Source organism: Salvelinus namaycush, chromosome 1 (genome assembly GCF_016432855.1).
Source record: "Salvelinus namaycush isolate Seneca chromosome 1, SaNama_1.0, whole genome shotgun sequence".
NCBI classification, from domain to species: domain Eukaryota; kingdom Metazoa; phylum Chordata; class Actinopteri; order Salmoniformes; family Salmonidae; genus Salvelinus; species Salvelinus namaycush.
This window is the reverse complement of record NC_052307.1, coordinates 16,434,259-16,456,028: the sequence shown is the minus strand read 5'-3', so window position 1 is coordinate 16,456,028 and position 21,770 is coordinate 16,434,259. Positions and strand designations below refer to the sequence as shown.

The 21,770-nt window shown below is 44.2% G+C and overlaps 1 protein-coding gene across 1 annotated transcript in view; it reads left to right on the top strand.

The window, feature by feature from the left end:
• The window catches only part of LOC120051073 (vacuolar protein sorting-associated protein 13A-like), a 79,165-nt gene that overhangs the window by 19,822 nt on the left and 37,573 nt on the right, over positions 1 to 21,770 (top strand). The window contains exons 37-50 of the mRNA XM_038997744.1: positions 345 to 514; positions 1,051 to 1,230; positions 1,425 to 1,788; positions 1,934 to 2,296; positions 3,484 to 3,585; positions 4,783 to 4,935; positions 5,206 to 5,467; positions 11,590 to 11,750; positions 11,892 to 11,995; positions 12,305 to 12,319; positions 12,838 to 13,120; positions 20,623 to 21,057; positions 21,224 to 21,328; positions 21,538 to 21,684. Of these exons, the coding sequence (XP_038853672.1) occupies positions 345 to 514; positions 1,051 to 1,230; positions 1,425 to 1,788; positions 1,934 to 2,296; positions 3,484 to 3,585; positions 4,783 to 4,935; positions 5,206 to 5,467; positions 11,590 to 11,750; positions 11,892 to 11,995; positions 12,305 to 12,319; positions 12,838 to 13,120; positions 20,623 to 21,057; positions 21,224 to 21,328; positions 21,538 to 21,684 (2,844 nt within the window). The remainder of the gene's footprint in view (positions 1 to 344; positions 515 to 1,050; positions 1,231 to 1,424; positions 1,789 to 1,933; positions 2,297 to 3,483; positions 3,586 to 4,782; positions 4,936 to 5,205; positions 5,468 to 11,589; positions 11,751 to 11,891; positions 11,996 to 12,304; positions 12,320 to 12,837; positions 13,121 to 20,622; positions 21,058 to 21,223; positions 21,329 to 21,537; positions 21,685 to 21,770) is intronic.

The following is a 21,770-nucleotide window of genomic DNA, read 5'->3' as shown; positions in this document are numbered from 1 at the left end:
GTGTACGTGTGTCTCTGCCTATGTGTCTGTGCCTGTCTCTGTGGACGTGTGTCTCTGCCTATGTGTCTGTCTCTGTGGACGTGCGTCTCTGCCTATGTGTCTGTGCCTGTCTCTGTGGGCATGCGTCTCTGCCTATGTGTCTGTGCCTGTCTCTGTGGACGTGTGTCTCTGCCTATGTGTCTGTGCCTGTCTCTGTGGACGTGTGTCTCTGCCTATGTGTCTGTGCCTGTCTCTGTGGACGTGTGTCTCTGCCTATGTGCCTGTCTCTGTGGACGTGCGTCTCTGCCTATGTGTCTGTGCCTGTCTCTGTGGGCGTGCGTCTCTGCCTATGTGTCTGTATTCAGGTGCAGGTGTTGGACTCCAGGGATGATCAGCTGATGCTGGCTGAGTTCACCTTGGGAACTATCTCTACATCTGTCCACATGTTCTCAGACGGATCCATGAAGGCCTCCGTCAAACTCACAGACTGCCTGCTAGACGACAAGAGACGCAGAGTCAAGAATATCACTGCCAGGTAAAACACACACACAGTTACCTTGGTACTAAGCCTACGTACACATTCACAGACACTGGGAGAGATACCGCAGAGTGATGTGTGTGTACTGTAAACATATGAGCGTGTGGCTCAGTGCTGGCGTTGATGTACGAGGCTCAGTGTGTGTTCTCCAGCGTGGCATAATGTTCATCACTGCTTCACCATCTGTCTGTTCACATAGGACTGTCACACAGCTAAGATGAATGGCTTTGGTTAGCAACCCCATGATAGTCAAAGCAGCTTTAATTTAATCTCGCACTCCCAGTTCATCAAAACCCATGAGTATTTCCATCTGGTATGTCAATTGTTTTGAGAGAATGGAATCTTTGAATCTGTAGAGTAGAATACAAAGTTACTCACTCTTCAATGTAACATCATATGACAAACAGATTACAAGGTATTTAGTGCACTTATGGTAGGGTGTGTTGTTAGGTCCCTTGCTGTAGGGATTGTTATTATTGCTCTTTCTGTAGGAATCATCATGTACACCTGTCCCTCTGGCCTCTGTCTGTCAGGATGATGGCGATTCGTCCGAGCGCTGAGAGAAACGTGATGGTGGAAGTGAACTACAATCAGGGGCGTGAAGGCACCTCTCTGGAGACGGTGGTGCAGGATGTCTACCTCTGTGCCAGCATGGAGTTCCTGCTCACCGTGGCCGACATCTTCCTCAAGGCCAGCCAACAGGGTTTCTCCTCAGCCGCCCCCAAGAACAGCAGCACTAAACCCACAGTTACAGCCACCGCCGCTTCCAAGGAACCTGGTACGACACATTCACATTTCACACTACGCAATATTCACCACAAATGTCATGTTTGTACGACGTCCATTTAGTGCAAAGTGAAATTTCTGATAGTTTCACTCTGTTTCTGACAGTTTTCTTCAATTTGATGCCTAATGAACACACCCCTGCTTTCCTCTCTGTCTGTACTCCAGCTCCAGTGGCAGTCAAGTTGGAGATGAACGTTCTGGTGAAGAACCCAGAGATTGTCTTTGTGGCTGACCTGACGCGTGCCGACGCCCCAGCCCTGGTCATGACCATGGAGTGCGAGCTGGTGATGAAGAGCAACCCGGATGGTCAGCTGATGACGGCAGTGGTCAAGGACCTGAAGGTGGTGGCCTGCCCCTTCCTGAGGGAGAAGAGGAGGAACAAGGAGACCACTGTGCTGCAGCCCTGCCAGGTGTTCTTCAAGAGCACACAGTCCTCCACCTCCCCGCAGGCCATGGAGGTCTCCATCAAGGCACTGACACTGAAGGTAGGCCACATCAACAGAACGGGAAGAAGCATCTCACTAATAAAATACCTTGTCACTTTTTCTTATGTTTTTATTTCTGGCACAGCTGCCAAAACCAGAGTGATGTGTCTTACGTTCCATTCTCCTCCGTGCCCCCTTCCCACAGGTGTCGCCCATCATCATCAACACAGTGATCACCATCCAGTCGGTGCTGAGCCCGGCCGGTGCAGACATGCCCCAGTCGGAGCTGGAGAGCCCTGTGCCCCCAGACCTGTGGGAGCGCCGGTCCTGGCGGGATCTCAAGCTGTGGTTCCTGGAGGAGGAGGGTAAAGACGAGGATGCCCAGTCCCTGGTCCGGCTGATTCCCCAGGGTGAGTCCCTGCAGGTGGCCATTTCCTCCATCTGCCTGACCCTGGAGGCTGGGGTGGGCCACCGGACCGTCCCCATGCTGCTGGCCAAGTCCTCCTTCCATGGGGACGTCAAGAACTGGAGCACCCTCATCAACCTGCACAGCCAGCTCAACCTCGAGGTCAGGCACTGTACATCTCTGCATGCGACCTCTACACTACCTCTATACAACATCTACAAAACCTTTACACAACCTTTACACACCTACACAACATTTTCACAACTTCTACACAACCTCAATTCAACTAAAACATACAGTTGAAGTTGGAAGTTTACATACACCTTAGCCAAATACATTTAAACTCAGTTTTTCACAATTCCTGACATTTAATCCTAGTAAACATTCCCATTTGCGACCAAGCTTTAACTTCCTGACTGATGTCTTGAGATGTTGTTTCAATATATCCACATCATTTTTCTTCCTTATGATGCCATCTATTTTGTGAAGTGCACCAGTCCCTCCTGCAGCAAAGCACCCCCACAACATGATGCTGCCACCCCCGTGCTTCACGGTTGCTTTTTTACGGCGGTTTTGGAGCAGTGGCTTCTTCCTTGCTGAGCGGCCTTTCAGGTTATGTCGATATAGGACTCGTTTTACTGTGGAAATATATACTTTTGTACCCGTTTCCTCCAGCATCTTCACAAGGTCCTTTGCTGCTGTTCTGGGATTGATTTGCACTAAAGTACGTTCATCTCTAGGAGACAGAACGCGTCTCCTTCCTGAGCGGTATGACGGCTGCGTGGTCCCATGGTGTTTATACTTGCGTACTACTGTTTGTACAGATGAATGTGGTACCTTCAAGCTTTTCGAAATTGCTCCCAAGGATGAACCAGACTTGTGTAGGTCTACGATTTTTTTTCTGAGGTCTTGGATGATTTTCCCATGATGTCAAGAAAAGAGGCACTGAGTTTGAAGGTAGGCCTTGAAATACATCCACAGGTACGCCTCCAATTGACTCAAATGATGTCAATTGGCCTATCAGAAGCTTCTAAAGCCATGACATAATTTTCTGCAATTTTCCAAGCTGTTTAAAGGCACAGTCAGTGTATGTAAACTTCTGACCCACTGGAATTGTGATACAGTGAATTATACTGTCTGTAAACAATTGTTGGAAAAATTACTTGTCATGCACAAAGTAGATGTCCTAACCGACTTGCCAAAACTATAGTTTGTTTACAAGAAATTTGTGGAGTGATTGAAAAACGAGTTTTAATGACTCCAACCTAAGTGTATGTAAACTTCCGACTTCAACTGTGGCCTTAGTCAGACTGCATTTGGTGTACTGTAACATAGTGTTGTGTGTTTAGGTTCACTACTTCAACGAGGTGATGGGGGTGTGGGAGCCTCTGCTGGAGCCCCTAGAGGACGAGATCAGAGACGGCTTCAGATCCTGGACTCTGGGATTAAAGGTGACCCTTAAAGGTCGACGTTGGGCACAAAAAACGGTCCAACTCCGCCTCTTACTAAATTTTCTAACAGAAATGGGGTGTGCCTTTGGTTCATCGATGTGTCATTCTGGTCATGCACGCCGCAACAAATGTAGCTAGTTCGTTAGCTAAGCTAGCCACTGTAGCAAATCTAATTTTATTGGTCACATACACATGGTTAGCAGATGTTATTGCGAGTGCAGCGGAATGCTTGTGCTTCTAGTTCTGACAGTGCAGCAATATCTAACAAGTAATCTAACAATTCCACAACAACTACCTAATACACACAAATCTAAGTAAGGAATGGAATAAGAATATAAATATATAGATGAGCAATGTCAGAGCGGCATAGGCAAGATGCAATAGATGGTATAAAATACAGTATATACATATGAGATGAGTAATGCAAGACATGTAAACATTATTAAAGTGGCATTATTAAAGTGACTAGTGATCCATTTATTAAAGTGGCCAATGATTTCAAGTCTGTATGTAGGCAGCAGCCTCTCTGTGTTAGTGATGGCTGTTTAACAGTCTGATGGCCTTGAGATAGAAGCTGTTTTTCAGTCTCTCGGTCCCAGCTTTGATGCATCAGTACTGACCTCGTCTTCTGGATGGTAGCGGGGTGAACAGGCAGTGGCTCGGGTGGTTGTTGTTCTTGATGATCTTTTGGCCTTCCTGTGACATCGGGTGCTGTAGGTGTCCTGGAGGGCAGGTCGTTTGCCCCCAGTGATGCGTTATGCAGACCGCACCATCCTCTGGAGAGTCTTGCGGTTGTGGGCGGTGCAGTTGCCGTACCGGGTGGTGATACAGCCCGACAGGATGCTCTCAATTGTGCATCTGTAAAAGTTTGTGAGGGTTTTAGGTGACAAAAAGCTAGCCAGTAACTCTTCTAGTATGTGTTGACGTCATTTCACGGGATTTGTTTTTGGACGGAAGCTGTAGAGATGTTTTTAAGCATTAAATGACCTGGTATGATAGTGCATTGATCAGTTATACAGTATAACACTTTAAAAAAATATTTTTTGCCCAAAGTCAACCTTTAAAAAATCGCTCATTCACACCACACACACACAAACTCACAAACACTGTCCCATGTTCCACACACATCGCTCATCCAGATAGTGTAAACACACTATCCACCACACACTTAACGGCCATGATTTCCCCCAACTGCAGATGAAGAAGAAGCCAGTAAAGTACTCCGGTATATCAGATGAAGTGGACTACAGCATCCCAGACTACAAGACTATCATCAGCATCAGCAGCAAGGACCAGCTCAACATCACCCTCTCCAAGTGTGGACTGGGCATGCTCAGTAACCTGGGCACGGTAAGTCAATGACGTCACACACCAGCACTTTTGTATGTGCTATTCTATTGGCTAGCTGAAAATATAACTTCTTTGTGAACAATTTTTATTTTATTTTTATGGAATCACGTAATCTATACTGTCAATAATAAGCACAATAAAACATTTTAAATAAATAACTTTTTATGTCTAAGTGGGTTGTTTTTATTGTGTTGGGATGTAGTGTAGTCCTTATTTCTTGTACATCCCAACGTGTGTGTTTGTGTGTGCGTGCTTGTGAATGCGTGGCAGGCCTTTGCTGAGGCGGCCAAGCAGACATCAGAGAGTTTCCAGGAGGACGAGGCGCCGTTCGTGGTGAAGAACCGTCTGGGTCTGACTGTGTCAGTGGTGTACAGTGAGATGTTCTGCCCCCTGGGCCGTGAGGCCACAGAGAACCGTGTAGAGCTGCAGAACGGAGACAGTGTCAACATGGACTACCGTCGCACCACCACCCACTCAGACCAGTTCTCTGCCATGACCTCGCTGGTGGCCAAGGACTACTACATACAGCCCAGTAAGCAACACAGTTACAACAGTTACACCAGTGCAGACCAGCACCCATATTCAGAGTAGGACTGCTGATCTAGGGATCAGTCTTGCTTTTTATATCATTATGAATAAGATTATATGGACACGGGACCTGATCCTAGATCAGCGCTCCTACTCTGAGTTGCTTTATGAATACGATCCTTGATATTTAGACCCTGGGTCAAAGACAGTGTTAGCAGTCTGACTCGAGGTCGACCGATTAATCAGAATGGCCGATTAATTAGGGCCGATTTCAAGTTTTCATAACAATCGTAAATCTGTATTTTTGGACACCGATTTGGCCTTTAAAAAATATATATATATTTTTTAATACCTTAATTTATCCTTTATTTAACTAGGCAAGTCAGTTAAAGAACACATTCTTATTTTCAATGGCGGCCTAGGAACGGTGGGTTAACTGCCTTGTTCAGGGGCAGAATGACAGATTTTTACCTTGTCAGCTCGGGGATTCAATCTTGCAACCTTACAGTTAACTAGTCCAACGCTCTAACCACCTGCTTTACATTGCACTCCACGAGGAGACTGCCTGTTACGCGAATGCAGTAAGAAGCCAAAGTAAATTGCTAGCTAGCATTGAACTTATCTTATAAAAAACAATCAATCAATCATAATCACTAGTTAACTACACATGGTTGATGATATTACTAGTTTATCTAGCGTGACCTGCGTTGCATATAATCGATGCGGTGCGTATTCGCGAAAAAGGACTGTCTTGCTCCAATGTGTACCTAAATCATAAATATCATCAATGCCTTTCATAAAATCAATACACAAGTATATATTTTTAAACCTGCATATTTAGTTAATATTGCCTGCTAACCTGGCTCGTTGCGAACTCTGTGAAGACTATTTCTTCCTAACAAAGACAGCCAACTTCGCCAAACGGGGGATGATTTAACAAAAGCGCATTTGCGAAAAAAGCACAATCGTTTCACGACTGTACCTAACCATAAACATCAATGCCTTTCTTAAAATCAATACACAGAAGTATATAATTTCAAACCTGCATATTTTGCTAAAAGAAATCCAGGTTAGCAGGCAATATTAACCAGGTGAAATTGTGTCACTTCTCTTGCCTTCATTGCACGCAGAGTCAGTGTATATGCAACAGTTTGGGCCGCCTAATTTGCCAGAATTTTACGTAATTATGACATAACATTGAAGGTTGTGCAATGTAACAGGAATATTTAGATTTATGGATGCCACCCGTTAGATTAAATACTGAACGGTTCCGTATTTCACTGAAAGAAAAAACGTCTTGTTTTCAAGATGATAGTTTCCGGATTCGACCATATTAATGACCTAAGGCTCGTATTTCTGTGTGTTATGTTATAATTAAGTCTATGATTTGATAGAGCAGTCTGACTGGGCGATGGAAGGCACCAGCAGGCTCGTAAGCATTCATTCAAACAGAACTTTTGTGCATTTTTCCAGCAGCTCGTCGCTGTGCTTCAAGCATTGTGCTGTTTATGACTTCAAGCCTATCAACTCCCGAGATTAGGCTGGTGTAACCGATGTGAAATGGCTAGCTAGTTAGCGGGGTGCGCGCAAATAGCGTTTCAAACGTCACTCGCTCTGAGACTTGGAGTAGTTATTCCCCTTGCTCTGCATGGGTAACGCTGCTTCGAGGGTGGCTGTTGTCGATGTGTTCCTGGTTCGAGCCCAGGTAGGGGCGAGGAGAGGGACGGAAGCTAGACTGTTACACTGGCAATACTAAAGTGCCTATAAGAACATCCAATAGTCAAAGGTATATGAAATACAAATCGTATAGAGAGAAATTGTCCTATAATTCCTATAATAACTACAACCTAAAACTTCTTACCTGGAAATATTGAAGAGTCCTGTTAAAAGGAACCACCAGCTTTCATATGTTCTCATGTTCTGAGCAAGGAACTTAAACGTTAGCTTTTTTACATGGCACATATTGCACTTTTACTTTCTTCTCCAACACTTTGTTTTTGCATTATTTAAACCAAATTGAACATGTTTCATTTTATTTGAGGCTAAATTGATTTTATTGATGTATTATATTAAGTTAAAATAAGTGTTCATTCAGTATTGTTGTAATTGTCATTATTACAAATACATTTTTTTTTTTAAATCGGCCTATTCAAATCAAATCAAATTTTATTTGTCACATACACATGGTTAGCAGATGTTAATGCGAGTGTAGCGAAATGCTTGTGCTTCTAGTTCCGACAATGCAGTAATAACCAACAAGTAATCTAACCTAACAATTCCACAACTACTACCTTATACACACAAGTGTAAAGGGATAAAGCGCCACCCGACCTCCCGGGTGGCGCAGTGGTCTAGGGCACTGCATCGCAGTACTAGCTGCGCCACCAGAGTCTCTGGGTTCGCGCCGAGGCTCTGTCGCAGCCGGCCGCAACCGGGAGGTCCGTGGGGCGACGCACAATTGGCATAGCGTCGTCCGGGTTAGGGAGGGTTTGGCCGGTAGGGATATCCTTGTCTCAGTATGTAAAATGTAATAAAATGTATGCACTCTACTGTAAGTCGCTCTGGATAAGAGCGTCTGCTAAATGACTAAAATGTAAATGTAATAAAGAATATGGACATAAAGATATATGAATGAGTGATGGTACAGAACGGCATAGGCAAGATGCAGTAGATGGTATAGAGTACAGTATATACATATGAGATGAGTAATGTAGGGTATGTAAACATAAAGTGGCATAGTTTAAAGTGGCTAGTGATACATGTATTCCATAGAGATGGCAAGATGCAGTAGATGATATAGAGTACAGTATATACATATACATATGAGATGAGTAATGTAGGGTATGTAAAAATTATATTAAGTGGCATTGTTTAAAGTGGCTAGTGGTACATTTTTACATAATTTCCATCAATTCCCATTATTAAAGTGGCTGGAGTTGAGTCAGTATGTTGGCAGCGGCCGCTAAATGTTAGTGGTGGCTGTTTAACAGTCTGATGGCCTTGAGATAGAAGCTGTTTTTCAGTCTCTCGGTCCCTGCTTTGATGCACCTGTACTGACCTCGCCTTCTGGATGCTAGCGGGGTGAACAGGCAGTGGCTTGGGTGGTTGTTGTCCTTGATGATCTTTATGGCCTTCCTGTGACATCGGGTGGTGTAGGTGTCCTGGAGGGCAGGTAGTTTGCCCCCGGTGATGCGTTGTGCAGACCTCACTACTCTCTGGAGAGCCTTACGGTTGTGGGCGGAGCAGTTGCCGTACCAGGCGGTGATACAGCCCGACAGGATGCTCTCGATTGTGCATCTGTCGAAGTTTGTGAGTGCTTTTGGTGACAAGCCGAATTTCTTCAGCCTCCTGAGGTTGAAGAGGCGCTGCTGCGCCTTCTTCACAACGCTGTCTGTGTGGGTGGACCAATTCAGTTTGTCCGTGATGTGTACACCGAGGAACTTAAAACTTTCCACCTTCTCCACTACTGACCCGTCGATGTGGATAGGGGGGTGCTCCCTCTGCTGTTTCCTGAAGTCCACAATCATCTCCTTTGTTTTGTTGACGTTGAGTGTGAGGTTATTTTCCTGACACCACACTCCGAGGGCCCTCACCTCCTCCCTGTAGGCCGTCTCGTCGTTGTTGGTAATCAAGCCTACCACTGTAGTGTCATCCGCAAACTTGATGATTGAGTTGGAGGCGTGCATGGCCACGCAGTCGTGGGAGAACAGGGAGTACAGGAGAGGGCTCAGAACGCACCCTTGTGGGGCCCCAGTGTTGAGGATCAGCGGGGTGGAGATGTTGTTACCTACCCTCACCACCTGGGGGCGGCCCGTCAGGAAGTCCAGGACCCAGTTGCACAGGGCGGGGTCGAGACCCAGGGTCTCGAGCTTGATGACGAGTTTGGAGGGTACTATGGTGTTAAATGCTGAGCTGTAGTCGATGAACAGCATTCTCACATAGGTATTCCTCTTGTCCAGATGGGTTAGGGCAGTGTGCAGTGTGGTTGCGATTGCGTCGTCTGTGGACCTATTGGGTCGGTAAGCAAATTGGAGTGGGTCTAGGGTGTCCGGTAGGGTGGAGGTGATATGGTCCTTGACTAGTCTCTCAAAGCACTTCATGATGACGGAAGTGAGTGCTACGGGGCGGTAGTCGTTTAGCTCAGTTACCTTAGCTTTCTTGGGAACAGGAACAATGGTTGCCCTCTTGAAGCATGTGGGAACAGCAGACTGGGATAAGGATTGATTGAATATGTCCGTAAACACACCAGCCAGCTGGTCTGCGCATGCTCTGAGGACGCGGCTGGGAATGCCGTCTGGGCCTGCAGCCTTGCGAGGGTTAACACGTTTAAATGTTTTACTCACCTCGGCTGCAGTGAAGGAGAGCCCGCGGGTTTTGGTAGCGGGCCGTGTCAGTGGCACTGTATTGTCCTCAAAGCGAGCAAAAACGTTATTAAGCCTGTCTGGGAGCAAGACATCCTGGTCCGCGACGGGGCTGGTTTTCTTTTTGTAATCCGTGATTGACTGTAGACCCTGCCACATACCTCTTGTGTCTGAGCTGTTGAATTGCGACTCAATTTTGTCTCTGTACTGGGACTTAGCTAGTTTGATTGCCTTGCGGAGAGAATAGCTACACTGTTTGTATTCGGTCATGTTTCCGGTCACCTTGCTCTGGTTAAAAGCAGTGGTTCGCGCTTTCAGTTTCACGCGAATGCTGCAGTCAATCCACGGTTTCTGGTTTGGGAATGTTTTAATCGTTGCTGTGGGTACGACATCGTCAATGCACTTTCTAATGAACTCGCTCACCGAATCAGCATATTCGTCAATGTTGTTGTTGGACGCAATGCGGAACATATCCCAATCCACGTGATCGAAGCAGTCTTGAAGCGTGGAATCAGATTGGTCGGACCAGCGTTGAACAGACCTGAGCGAGGGAGCTTGTTGTTTTAGTTTCTGTTTGTAGGCTGGAAGCAACAAAATGGAGTCGTGGTCAGCTTTTCCGAAAGGAGGGCGGGGGAGGGCCTTATATGCGTCGCGGAAGTTAGTGTAACAATGATCCAAGGTTTTACCAGCCCTGGTAGCACAATCGATATGCTGATAGAATTTAGGGAGTTTTGTTTTCAGATTAGCCTTGTTAAAATCCCCAGCTACGATGAATGCAGCCTCAGGGTGTGTGGTTTCCAGTTTACAAAGAGTCAGATAAAGTTCGTTCAGGGCCATCGTTGTGTCTGCTTGGGGGGGAATATATACGGCTGTGATTATAATCGAAGAGAATTCCCTTGGTAGATAATGCGGTCGACATTTGATTGTGAGGAGTTCTAGATCAGGTGAACAGAATGACTTGAGTTCCTGTATGTTGTTATGATCACACCACGTCTCGTTAATCATAAGGCATACCCCCCCGCCCCTCTTCTTACCAGAAAGATGTATGTTTCTGTCGGCGCGATGCGTGAAGAAACCAGCTGGCTGCACCGACTCCGTTAGCGTCTCTTGAGTTAGCCATGTTTCCGTGAAGCAGAGAACGTTACAATCTCTGATGTCCCTCTGGAATGTTACCCGTGCTCGGATTTCATCAACCTTATTGTCCAGAGACTGGACATTGGCGAGTAGTATGCTAGGGAGTGGAGCGCGATGTGCCCGTCTCCGAAGCCTGACCAGGAGACCGCTACGTTTGCCCCTTTTACGGCGTCGCATAGGGTCGCCGGCTGGGATCAGATCCATTGTATTGGGTGGAAGGCAAAACACTGGATCCGTTTCGGGAAAGTCATATTCCTGGTTGGAACGATGGTGAGTTGACGTTGCTCTTATATTCAGTAGTTCCTCCCGACTGTATGTAATGAAACCTAAGATTACCTGGGGTACCAATGTAAGGAATAACACATAAAAAAACAAAATACTGCATATTTTCCAAGGAACGCGAAGCGAGGCGGCCATCTTGGTCGGCGCCGGAAGTGAGCCGATAACGATTAATCGGTATCGGCTGTTTTTGGTCCTCCAATAATCGGTATCGGCGTTGAAAAATCATCGGTCGACCTCTAGTTCTGACCTAATGCTCAGGCATTTGTTTGTGGAGCTAACACAAGTAGTTTGCTGGGTCTAGGGTCAATTTAGTCATTGATCTCATGGTTTTTGATGTTCTTGTCCTCAGCCCCGGCGGGCCACACTTCAGCCAGCGTGATTCCGTTGATCAAAGTGGGGCGTGGCATGTACAGTGTCATGCACAAAGTCTCTGGGGTCACCCGCTTCCTGGTCTGTCAGATCTACTCTGTGCAGGGAAGCAAGCACATCAAGATCCGCTCTCCCTTCCAGGCAAGTTACAGTCACCGGGGGGGGGGGGGGGGGGGTTGCTTCCCTACCCCTCTTCCTTCTCTCTCCACTGTACTTACCTCGACCCCAGAGAATATAATTTCTATCTGAACAACGTGTCTCTTTCTCATGTCTCCCTTACAGATCATAAACCACTTTTCCATCCCGTTCAGAGTGATGGAGGGCTCCACGTGTCTGGGGATGTCATTACCTACAGAGGAGTTCTGCGTGCCTCTCGACTCCTACAGGTAGCACACATACATTTAAATACTTTGAGTCCATCAATCAAATTTACAGTAAAAAAGGATCCAAACATTTCATAGGGCCCTATATGCATGAGGCTGTATAATACAAAATGGGTTATGGTTTGCAGGGTACCAGAGTACTAGTTTATATTTTGTTGGTAGAACTTGCAGCCTCGCCTTAACAGTAAAGGTGAGAATGTCCTTGCCAATGGCAGCATTCTGGTACATGGAATTTTAATTTATTTTACCTTTATTTAACTAGGCAAGTCAGTTAAGAACAAATTCTTATTTTCAATGATGGCCTAGGAACAGTGGGTTAACTGCCTTGTTCAGGGGCAGAACGACAGATTTTTACCTTGTCAGCTCAGGGATTCGATATTGCAACCTTTCGGTTACTAGTCCAAAGCTCTAACCACTAGGCTACCTGCCGCCCATGGGCGACAGTGGTCAGCACAGTCCAGGGCAGTGAGTTTCCCCTGCTGCCTCAGGGCAGTCCAGTGTTGCAGTAGCTGCATCCGTCTCATACCAAGGAGTGTTGTCCTGGATGTAGGATGAGATGTTCCATCATGGGTCACAGAAGCCTCCAGAAAAACACTGCAACCTGCCACAACTGCATCAGAGGCAGTCACTGGCTCAGTTTGCATATCAGTCCGTGTTCATCAGAGCTCCACTCTAGTCCGGTTGCACATGTCATTGAGGTCTGACCAGACTCCAAACCCTGCAGCACGAGTGTCCAATTTTCCATAGGCCTTCCTCCTGAAACCCAGGAAGTTGTCCTCAACGCACACACACCACACACACACACTGACTGCTGTGTGTCCACCCCCCCTTAGGTCAAAGTTGAGCCTGCAGCCGGTAACCGAAGGAGACAATCAATACGATTCTTCCGAGGGCTTCAGCTACGAGTCAGTGAGCCAGCAGCCTGGCGTACGTGTACAGCAGACCTGTCATCGACATGGCAACAGCGCCAGCGTGTTAATGGTCAACATCGTACCTCTGAAAGACACAGTGACATCACAACACATGGGAGTGGCCGGGGAGCACTTTGATGAGCCCTACATCCTGCACCTGTGGCCCTCCGTCCTGCTCCGGAACCTTCTGCCTTACCCCATCACCTATCGCCTACAGGTACACACACATACACTTGTTTTTTTATCCTTGTGGGGACGAAACAATCATTGAACAATCATTGTCATTGAAAACTATTGATAAGCCTAAAATAGCCTTTTTCCTTGTGTGGACCGGCGAAATCTCCCCACTTGTCCAAATTTGACTTGTTTCACTATTGTTCTGAGGAAAACCAAAAAACACACACACAGACAGATCAGTGGCTACTACCCACATTACTCCTGAGTCCCTACCCACCAGCAGAGAAATGGACCTACAGTATGTTACAACTGCTCCTCTATCACCATCATACATAGACATAAAGTTGAAGTCGGAAGTTTATATACACCTTAGCCAAATACATTTAAACTCAGTTTTTCACAATTCCTGACATAAAAATTCCCTGTCTTAGGTCAGTTAGGATCACCACTTTATTTTAAGAATGTGAAATGTCAGAATAATAGTTGAGTGATTTATTTCAGCTTTTATTTCTTTCAGCACATTCCCAGTGGGTCAGAAGTTTAGATACACTCAATTAGTATTTGGTAGCATTGCCTTTAAATTGTTTAACTTGGGTCAAACGTTTAGGGTAGTCTTCCACAAGCTTCCCACAATAAGTTGGGTGAATTTTGTCCCATTCCTCCTGACAGAGCTGGTGTAACTGAGTCAGGTTTATAGGCCTCCTTGCTCGCACAAGCTTTTTCAGTTCTGCCTGTTAACTCGAAATGATACAACGACAAGGTTCCAGTTTAACAAAGTTTACTATACTATATGAACACACTACAAGGTAGCCATTACACTCAAGGCTAGGTCCACAACTAGACTTCCTGCGCATGCGCACTCTTGACTGAGTGATAGCCCCGTAATAACAGAAATATAGGGATACTTAAAACATGAACTTAACAATCTCCCCCTTTTCTTGAAAGACAAATAAAACATCAACAACATAATTAAATGTCCAAGTATTATTCAAGATCCCCATTACAAATGGGTTGTGTGACAGTTTTGTGTTAGATGCCAAGTTGCAACCATCAAACATTACATCAGGTCTACTCTGTCTAGCAACCCATAAAATTTGTCCTATCTTTGACCTCAATTGATCAGCTTCAATTCCACAGACGGGAATTCCTTTGTACGGCTCTTGAAGAATCCAGGTGAATGGGTTGAAGATTCTTGATAGAGCTCTCCTGTTGCATCAGTATTTTTTCATCAACTGTAATAAACTCTATGCCAACATAACAAAAATTATCATGCTCCTCACGGCCAACCTAGAAAACAGCTTTGAGGTGTGGAATCACAGTTGAAGCAAAGGTCTGTGAGCCACCCCAGATAAAGTCATCAACATGACAGGCAAGTACTCCAGTCACATTGCAGTCTTGATCAAGCCAATAGAAGACTGCAGGATCCACTTGTGACATTTTTCCACCTGTATTCAGCATTGTTGCCTTGACTTTGTTGTACCAGTAGAGTGATGCATCTGCCAGTCCATACACACACTTTTTTAGTTTCCAGTGTTCCTTCGCTTTTAGCTTCAGGCGGAGGTCGGATGTAAATGTCCCTTGACAGCTCTGTTCCCTGCAATAATGCAGATTTGATGTCTATGGAATTAAGTTTCCATTTTTTTCTGGCAGATCACTGACATCAGCAATCTGAGTGACTCTGAGGCACATGTCGGTGAGTCTTTTGGGCGTTCTTTAGCAGCCAGCTCCTCAAAACCTCTAGCCACTAGACGTGCTTTAGGCACTATTCCAGTTAAGGATTATTTAAGGGTATACACCCACCTTGTAGAGATGCATTTTTGGCCAATGTCTTTGACTTCCTCAAACACTCAATTTTTCCTCCAATTACTGAGATCATCTAGCTTAGCTGAGTCAAATGACACGTCCTTTGTTTCAAGTACATAATCATTTTGAATGTCATTCTGTTTTTCTCGATTTTCCATTGGTTCAATTCTGATATTATCTACAAGTGACAGGTCAGCTGACCCTGTTGTACCAGAAAGTGTAGCTGGTTCAGAGTACTGCAAGTTGTACCAGTTCTGGTGTTGTCCTTTTGCTTTCCCTGCTCGTCCAATGACGGTTGCTGTATGTGGAATACCACTTTCTCTGTCCTTGTATTTAACAGTTTGTCCAGTTTTCAGATTGGAACAACCATGTTCTCTTAACACATGTGGCTGTTGTTGAATGTTTTCCTCATTTGAACGCTCAACAGTATTACCTGTGGCATGGTTGAAGGTCTCTGCTCCATTTCCTGTGTCAGTTTGTGTCCATATCATTGGATGCGACATCTGGTAGGTTTGTGTCTGTTACTGTGTCCTTTTTGTCATTTTCATTAGGAGACTGATTCTCAGCAACAGCCCCTCTATCTTGTTGATCATTTACTTTCCGCAATCTTGAGTGATGCACCCTGACAATGATGCCTCCGTGCCTCACAAATATCACCACACCATCTTGACCAATGACTACTCCCGGTCCTTTCCACTCTTGACAGTCAACTCGTTTGTAGTACACTTTTGTTTCCAGTTTCGTACTTATCATTATTCCCTGAACTTCTGAGTAACTTCTGAAGTCTGTCAACTGTAGCATGTCCAAACTGTTTGTGAAGCTTTAACAATACTTTGTGTTTTTCTTTTGTGTTCATGTTCTCTGTGACTGTCAGAATCTCCATGTGCTCTGTCAGTCAGAATCTCATTTTTGCATGGACTCTGTGTGATGTCTTTGTCTAAAATGTTTACACAATAGTGGCCTGAGGTAGTAAGTTCAAGAGTCACTGGTTGTTTAAGCCTTCTTGAGGGAAGCTTTACTTAATAGTAAGGGGATATCTGTAGGGACCACCTCTGTTTCAATGTGACACTTAGTCTGACCAATTTTTGCTGGTATCTTAACTCTCTTGGTAGAATGGACAATTCTCCCATCTCCAAATTTGAAAGCTCTGTTGCTTGGTGTGTCAATCATATTTTGTACTTCCTTCATATTCAGTTCACTGACATAGCTATCAAGCCATTTTTCACCACACACTGTCCGTGTGCATGCAGTATCAATCACAGCAGATCCTAAGGATTCAACTATAAAAATCTCAGTATCAGAAGCAGTAACATTTGAAAACAGTGTAATGTTACACTGCTCTATCTCTGTGTTTACATTTTCCTCTGTTAGTTTAACTTGTTCATTTTTATGAGGACAGTCTTTAACCCAATGGTAAGTGCTTTGACAAATAGCACATTTTGATCTCCTTCCATATTTGTCCAGTGGATTTGTGCTGGGAAATGGCGCCCTCTTCTGGTTGTCTTGAGAACGTGACTTGTTGGCGCCTTTTCTCTGCTGCTCGGTGTAATATGCTGCGTCACTCACTTGCATTCCATCTGTTATTGGCGCGACAGACGTCTTTTCACCAAATGTTATTTTTAGTGCCGACTTCATAGATGCAAAAGTCAGCACAGTACAAGCAGTCAAAGCCAACTGTTTCTCCCTACCATCTAGACAGGCAGTATCTAGCAACTTGAAAGCTAACACTGCATCGGGGAGAACCATGTCGTGCTTGCGCATCCTATTGTACCTCTGATTTCTACATCATTGATTTCGAACAATGTCCCTCGAGCGATAATACCACCGCAAGTGCTTGCTTTTTTCGCGTCCAGATTAGTAACGAGTGTCCAGATTCCAAGTTCATTTTTCCAACTTTCGTACGACCTCTTCTCGTCGAAGCGAGGTGGCACATTGTAGTTATTAGCCATCCTCTGCTACCAATGTTAACTCGAAATGACACAACGACAAGGTTCCAGTTTAACAAAGTTTACTATACTATATGAACACACTACAAGGTAGCCATTACACTCAAGGCTAGGTCCACAACTAGACTTCCTGCGCATGCGCACTCTTGACTGAGTGATAGCCCCGTAATAACAGAAATATAGGGATACTTAAAACATTAATTTAACACTGCCACAAATGTTCTATAGGATTGAGGTCAGGGCTTTGTGATGGCCACTCCAATACCTTGACTTTGTTGTCCTTAAGCTATTTTGCCACAATTTGGAAGTATGCTTGGGGCCATTGTCCATTTGGAAGACCCATTTGCGACCAAGCTTTAACTTCCTGACTGATGTCTTGAGATGTTGCTTCAATATATCCACATAATTTTGCTTCCTCATGAAGCCATCTATTTTGTGAAGTGCACCAGTCCCTCCTGCAGCAAAGCACCCCCACAACATGATGCTGCCACCCCCGTGCTTCACGGTTGGGATGGTGTTCTTCGGCTTGCAAGCCCCCCCCTTTTTCCTCCAAACATAAGTATGGTCATTATGGCCAAACAGTTCTATTTTTGTTTTTACAATCTTTGTCCCCATGAGCAGTTGCAAACCGTAGTCTGGCTTTTTTATGGCGGTTTTAGAGCAGTGGCTTCTTCCTTGCTGAGTGGCCTTTCAGGTTATGTCGATATAGGGCTCGTTTTACTGTGGATATAGATACTTTTGTACCGGTTTCCTCCAGCATCTTCACAAGGTCCTTTGCTGTTGTTCTGGGATTGATTTGCACTTTTCGCACCAAAGTACGTTCATCTCTAGGAGCAGAACGCGTCGCCTTCCTGAGCGGTATGACAGCTGCGTGGTCCCATGATGTTTATACTTGCGTACTATTGTTTGTATAGATGAACGTGGTACCTTCAGGCGTTTGGAAATTGCTCCCAAGGATGAACCAGACTTGTGGAGGTCTCCAATTTTTTTTCTGAGGTCTTGGCTGATTTTCTTTTGATTTTCCCATGATGTCAAGCAAAGAGGCACTGAGTTTGAAGGTAGGCCTTGAAATACATCCACAGGTATACCTCCAATTGACTCAAATGATGTCAATTAGCCTATCAGAAGCTTCTAAAGCCATGACATCATTTTCTGGAATTTTCCAAGCTGTTTAAAACCACAGTCAACTTAGTGTATTTAAACTTCTGACCCACTGGAATTGTGATACAGTGAATTATAAGTGAAATAATGTGTCTGTAAGCAATTGTTGGAAAAATTACTTGTGTCATGTACAAAGTAGATGTCTTAACCGACTTGCCACAACTATAGTTTGTTTACAAGAAATTTGTGGAGTGGTTGAAAAACGAGTTTTAATGACTCCAACCTAAGTGTATGTAAACTTCCGACTTCAACTGTATACAGTGGTGTAAGGTACTTAAGTAAAATACTTTAAAGTACTATTTAAGTATTTTTTGGGGGGTATCTGTACTTTACTTTAATATTTATATTTTTGACTACTTTTACTTCACTCATTCCTAAAACATATTATGTACTTTTTACTCCATACGTTTTCCCTGACACCCAAAAGTACATTTTCAATGCTTAGCAGGACAGGGAAATGGTCCAATTCACACACTTATCAAGAGAACATCCCTGGTCATCTCTACTGCCTCTGATCTGGCGGACTCACTAAACACAAATGCTTCATTTGTAAATTATGTCTGAGTGTTGGACTGTGCCCCTGGCTACCCGTAAATAAATATAAAAACAAGAAAATCGTGCGTATTTTATGATATACCGGTATTGATCCAGCGAACGGTTTTAGTTTTTACCGTCTGTACCGGTATTTGAATGTTTGGTTTGTTAAATGTGATACGCCATGTGTAATGTCAATTTGTATAGTTTACTAGCCACGCCCCCTGTCACTCAATGAGCGCATTTGACGTTTCTCAACCACGAGACACTTGCGTTCAGTCTGCATGGTCAATGCAGCACATGCAACAATGTTGATGACAACAATGCTGTTTTCACTTCGCTTCTTAATATAAATCCACTAGGGTTCTATAATGACACGTAGTTTGTGTTTCTTACATCAGCAAACAGCTAGTTTGTCCTTTCTTAGCAAGTTGCCCTAAATCTTGGGGGACGCTAATTGTTCGCCGCTAATGCTAATAGCTAGCTAATAAATGTACTGAGTAAGAGCAAACAGCCTGATAATACCAGTGATGGTGTTGACCTAAATCAGCATGTTGTTTGTGCAACAGTATCTTCTAAATGAAAGAGGAATATGCAAAGCAAGAATATGTTAGCTACATGAAGTAGCTAAGAGAAAACATGCACAATAGCCAAAGCTTATAGGGTCCCCTAGGAAACACTCATCAACACTTTAGTCCCTACCATGTCACAATTACTCCTCCCTAACATTTTAATTCGTTGTCATCTCAAACAACACTGTATTCAAAGTGCCCACTATTATATTCTAACTATAGAATTAGAATAGTTATTCTATTTCCACGATTACAATAGTTTTGCTATAATTCACAAGTCAAATCGCAATTGCAACATTTGGTTAAAAATACGTCCTAGATTATTTGCCCATATCGTGCAGCCCTACAGTGTGGAAATTCTCAATTGAGCAGTAGTGTAAAGTACTTAAGTAAAAATACTTTCAAGTACTACTTAAGTCATTTTTTTGGTATCTGTACTTTACTATTTTTATTTTTGACAACTTTTACTTTACTACATTCCTAAAGAAAATAGTGTACTTTTTACTCTATACATTTTCCCTACACCTAAAAGTACTCGTTATGTTTTGAATGCTTAGCAGGACAGGAAAATGGACAAATTCACGCACTTGTCAAGAGAACGTCCCTGGTCATCTACTGCCTCTGATCTGGAGGACTCACTAAACACAAATGCTTTGTTTGTAAATTATGTCTGAGTGTTGGAGTGTGCCCCTGGCTATCCGTCAATTAAAAAAACAAGAACATGGTGCCATCTGGTTTGCTTAATATAAGGAATTTGAAATTATTTATACTTTTGATACTTAAGTATATTTTAACAATAACATTTACTTTTGATACTTAATTTTATTTAAAATCAAATACTTTTATACTTTTACTCAAGTAGTATTTTACTGGGTGACTTTCACTTTTACTTTTAATTTTCTATTAATTTATCTTTACTTTGACTCAAGTATGACAATTGGGTATTTTTCCATCACTGCAATTGAATGCAGAAATGATAAAAGTGCTGAAATTTGTTTTGGTTGAAGTTGAATTGACAGTATAAAACAATCAGAATGGAGAAAGACTCATTGAAATCACTTAGAATGTATGTGTTGCCACCCTAGGATCACTCACTACTCATAAAGCAAATGTACAACTTTTATTATTCAAAAACTAAAAATACCGTTATACCGTCCCAATTTTTTAAAAAAATACCGTGATATAATATTTTGGCCATATCGCCCAGCCCTACCGTCTGCTTTGCTTTATATAAGGAATTCGAAATCATTTATACTTTTACTTATATTTTAGCAATTACGTTTACTTTTGATACTTAAGTATATTTGAAACCAAATACTTTTAGACTTTTACTTAAGTAGTATTTTACTGGGTGACTTTTACTTGAGTCATTTTCTTTTAAGGTATCTTTACTTTTACTCAAGTATGACTACTGGGTACTTTTTCTACCACTGGATATATATGTATATCATATATCCTCAGACCTTCCCCCTCACATGACTATTATTGGTCACTGATTGATATTGTGTGTGTTGATTGGCTGACAGGACAGTGAAGAGCCCGCCCTCATCACACTGATGGACGGCCACTCAGCAGAGCTTCACACCGCCGTCATGGACCTGTCAAGCCTGGAACTCCGCCTCCTCAACTACCTGGGGCAGGATTGGAAGGCCCACTATGGTCTCCGTGGCGACCAGGACGAGATCACCTTCATTGTGTTCCACTCCCTGCGTGATGAAGAGGAGGAGGTTAGGTTAGGGGAGGGTGGAGAAAGGAAGCGGGCAGAGCTGGACATTGCGGTGCATGTGAAGTACGATGCGGGCCTGACTGAGGTGGCCATCCATTCTCCCTACTGGATGGTGAACAAGACGGGTCGCCTGCTGCAATACAAGGCCGACGACATCCACCGCAAACACGCCATGGACTATGACATGCCCCTGCTCTTCTCCTTCAAGCCACGCAACTTTCTGCACAACAACAAGGTAGTGGGTGGGGATTGACTTTGGTCAAAGCACAAACCAAATGGCGGGGCCGCTATTTTTTTATTTAAACAACGACTGGGCTTTTAAACGATAATGCCTAATCTTAAAGACCTAATCCTTACTGCTTGTCTCGCCGACCTCTAACCTTTTTCTCTCCCCGTGGCAGGTGCGGCTGATGATCTCGGACAGCGAGCTGTCTGATGATTTCTCCCTGGATACCGTGGGTAGCTATGGTGAAGTGAAGTGCAAGGGGAGGCTCAAAGATTACCTGGTGAGTGGTGGTGAATCAAGACTACTAGCAGTGAACCTGCTGGGAGTTTATTTGAAGTGACACCAGCAGAATTATAGTGTCGGTTGATGTTCACCCTTTCAACAACTTTCAGATTGGTCATGGAGTGTGATTTGCTGAACATTGAACAATCCACAGATGATGAGTGGATTGATTCAGGTTGATTGTGGATTTCTATGGTTTTATTGAAGATCGGGGTGAAGATCGACCCCAGCAGTTTCAGCCTGACCCGTATCGTGAGCTTTGTGCCGTACTACCTGTTGGTGAACAGGACCAAGCATGTGATCTGGGTGGGAGAGGAGGGCCAGGACCACTGGACCAAGGCCAGACCACACCAGGTACCACAACTAGAGCTACCTACAACCCCCAATGCAATGCAATTCAATCCATTCAGGAAGTGCAATGAAATGTGCTGATAGTAAAA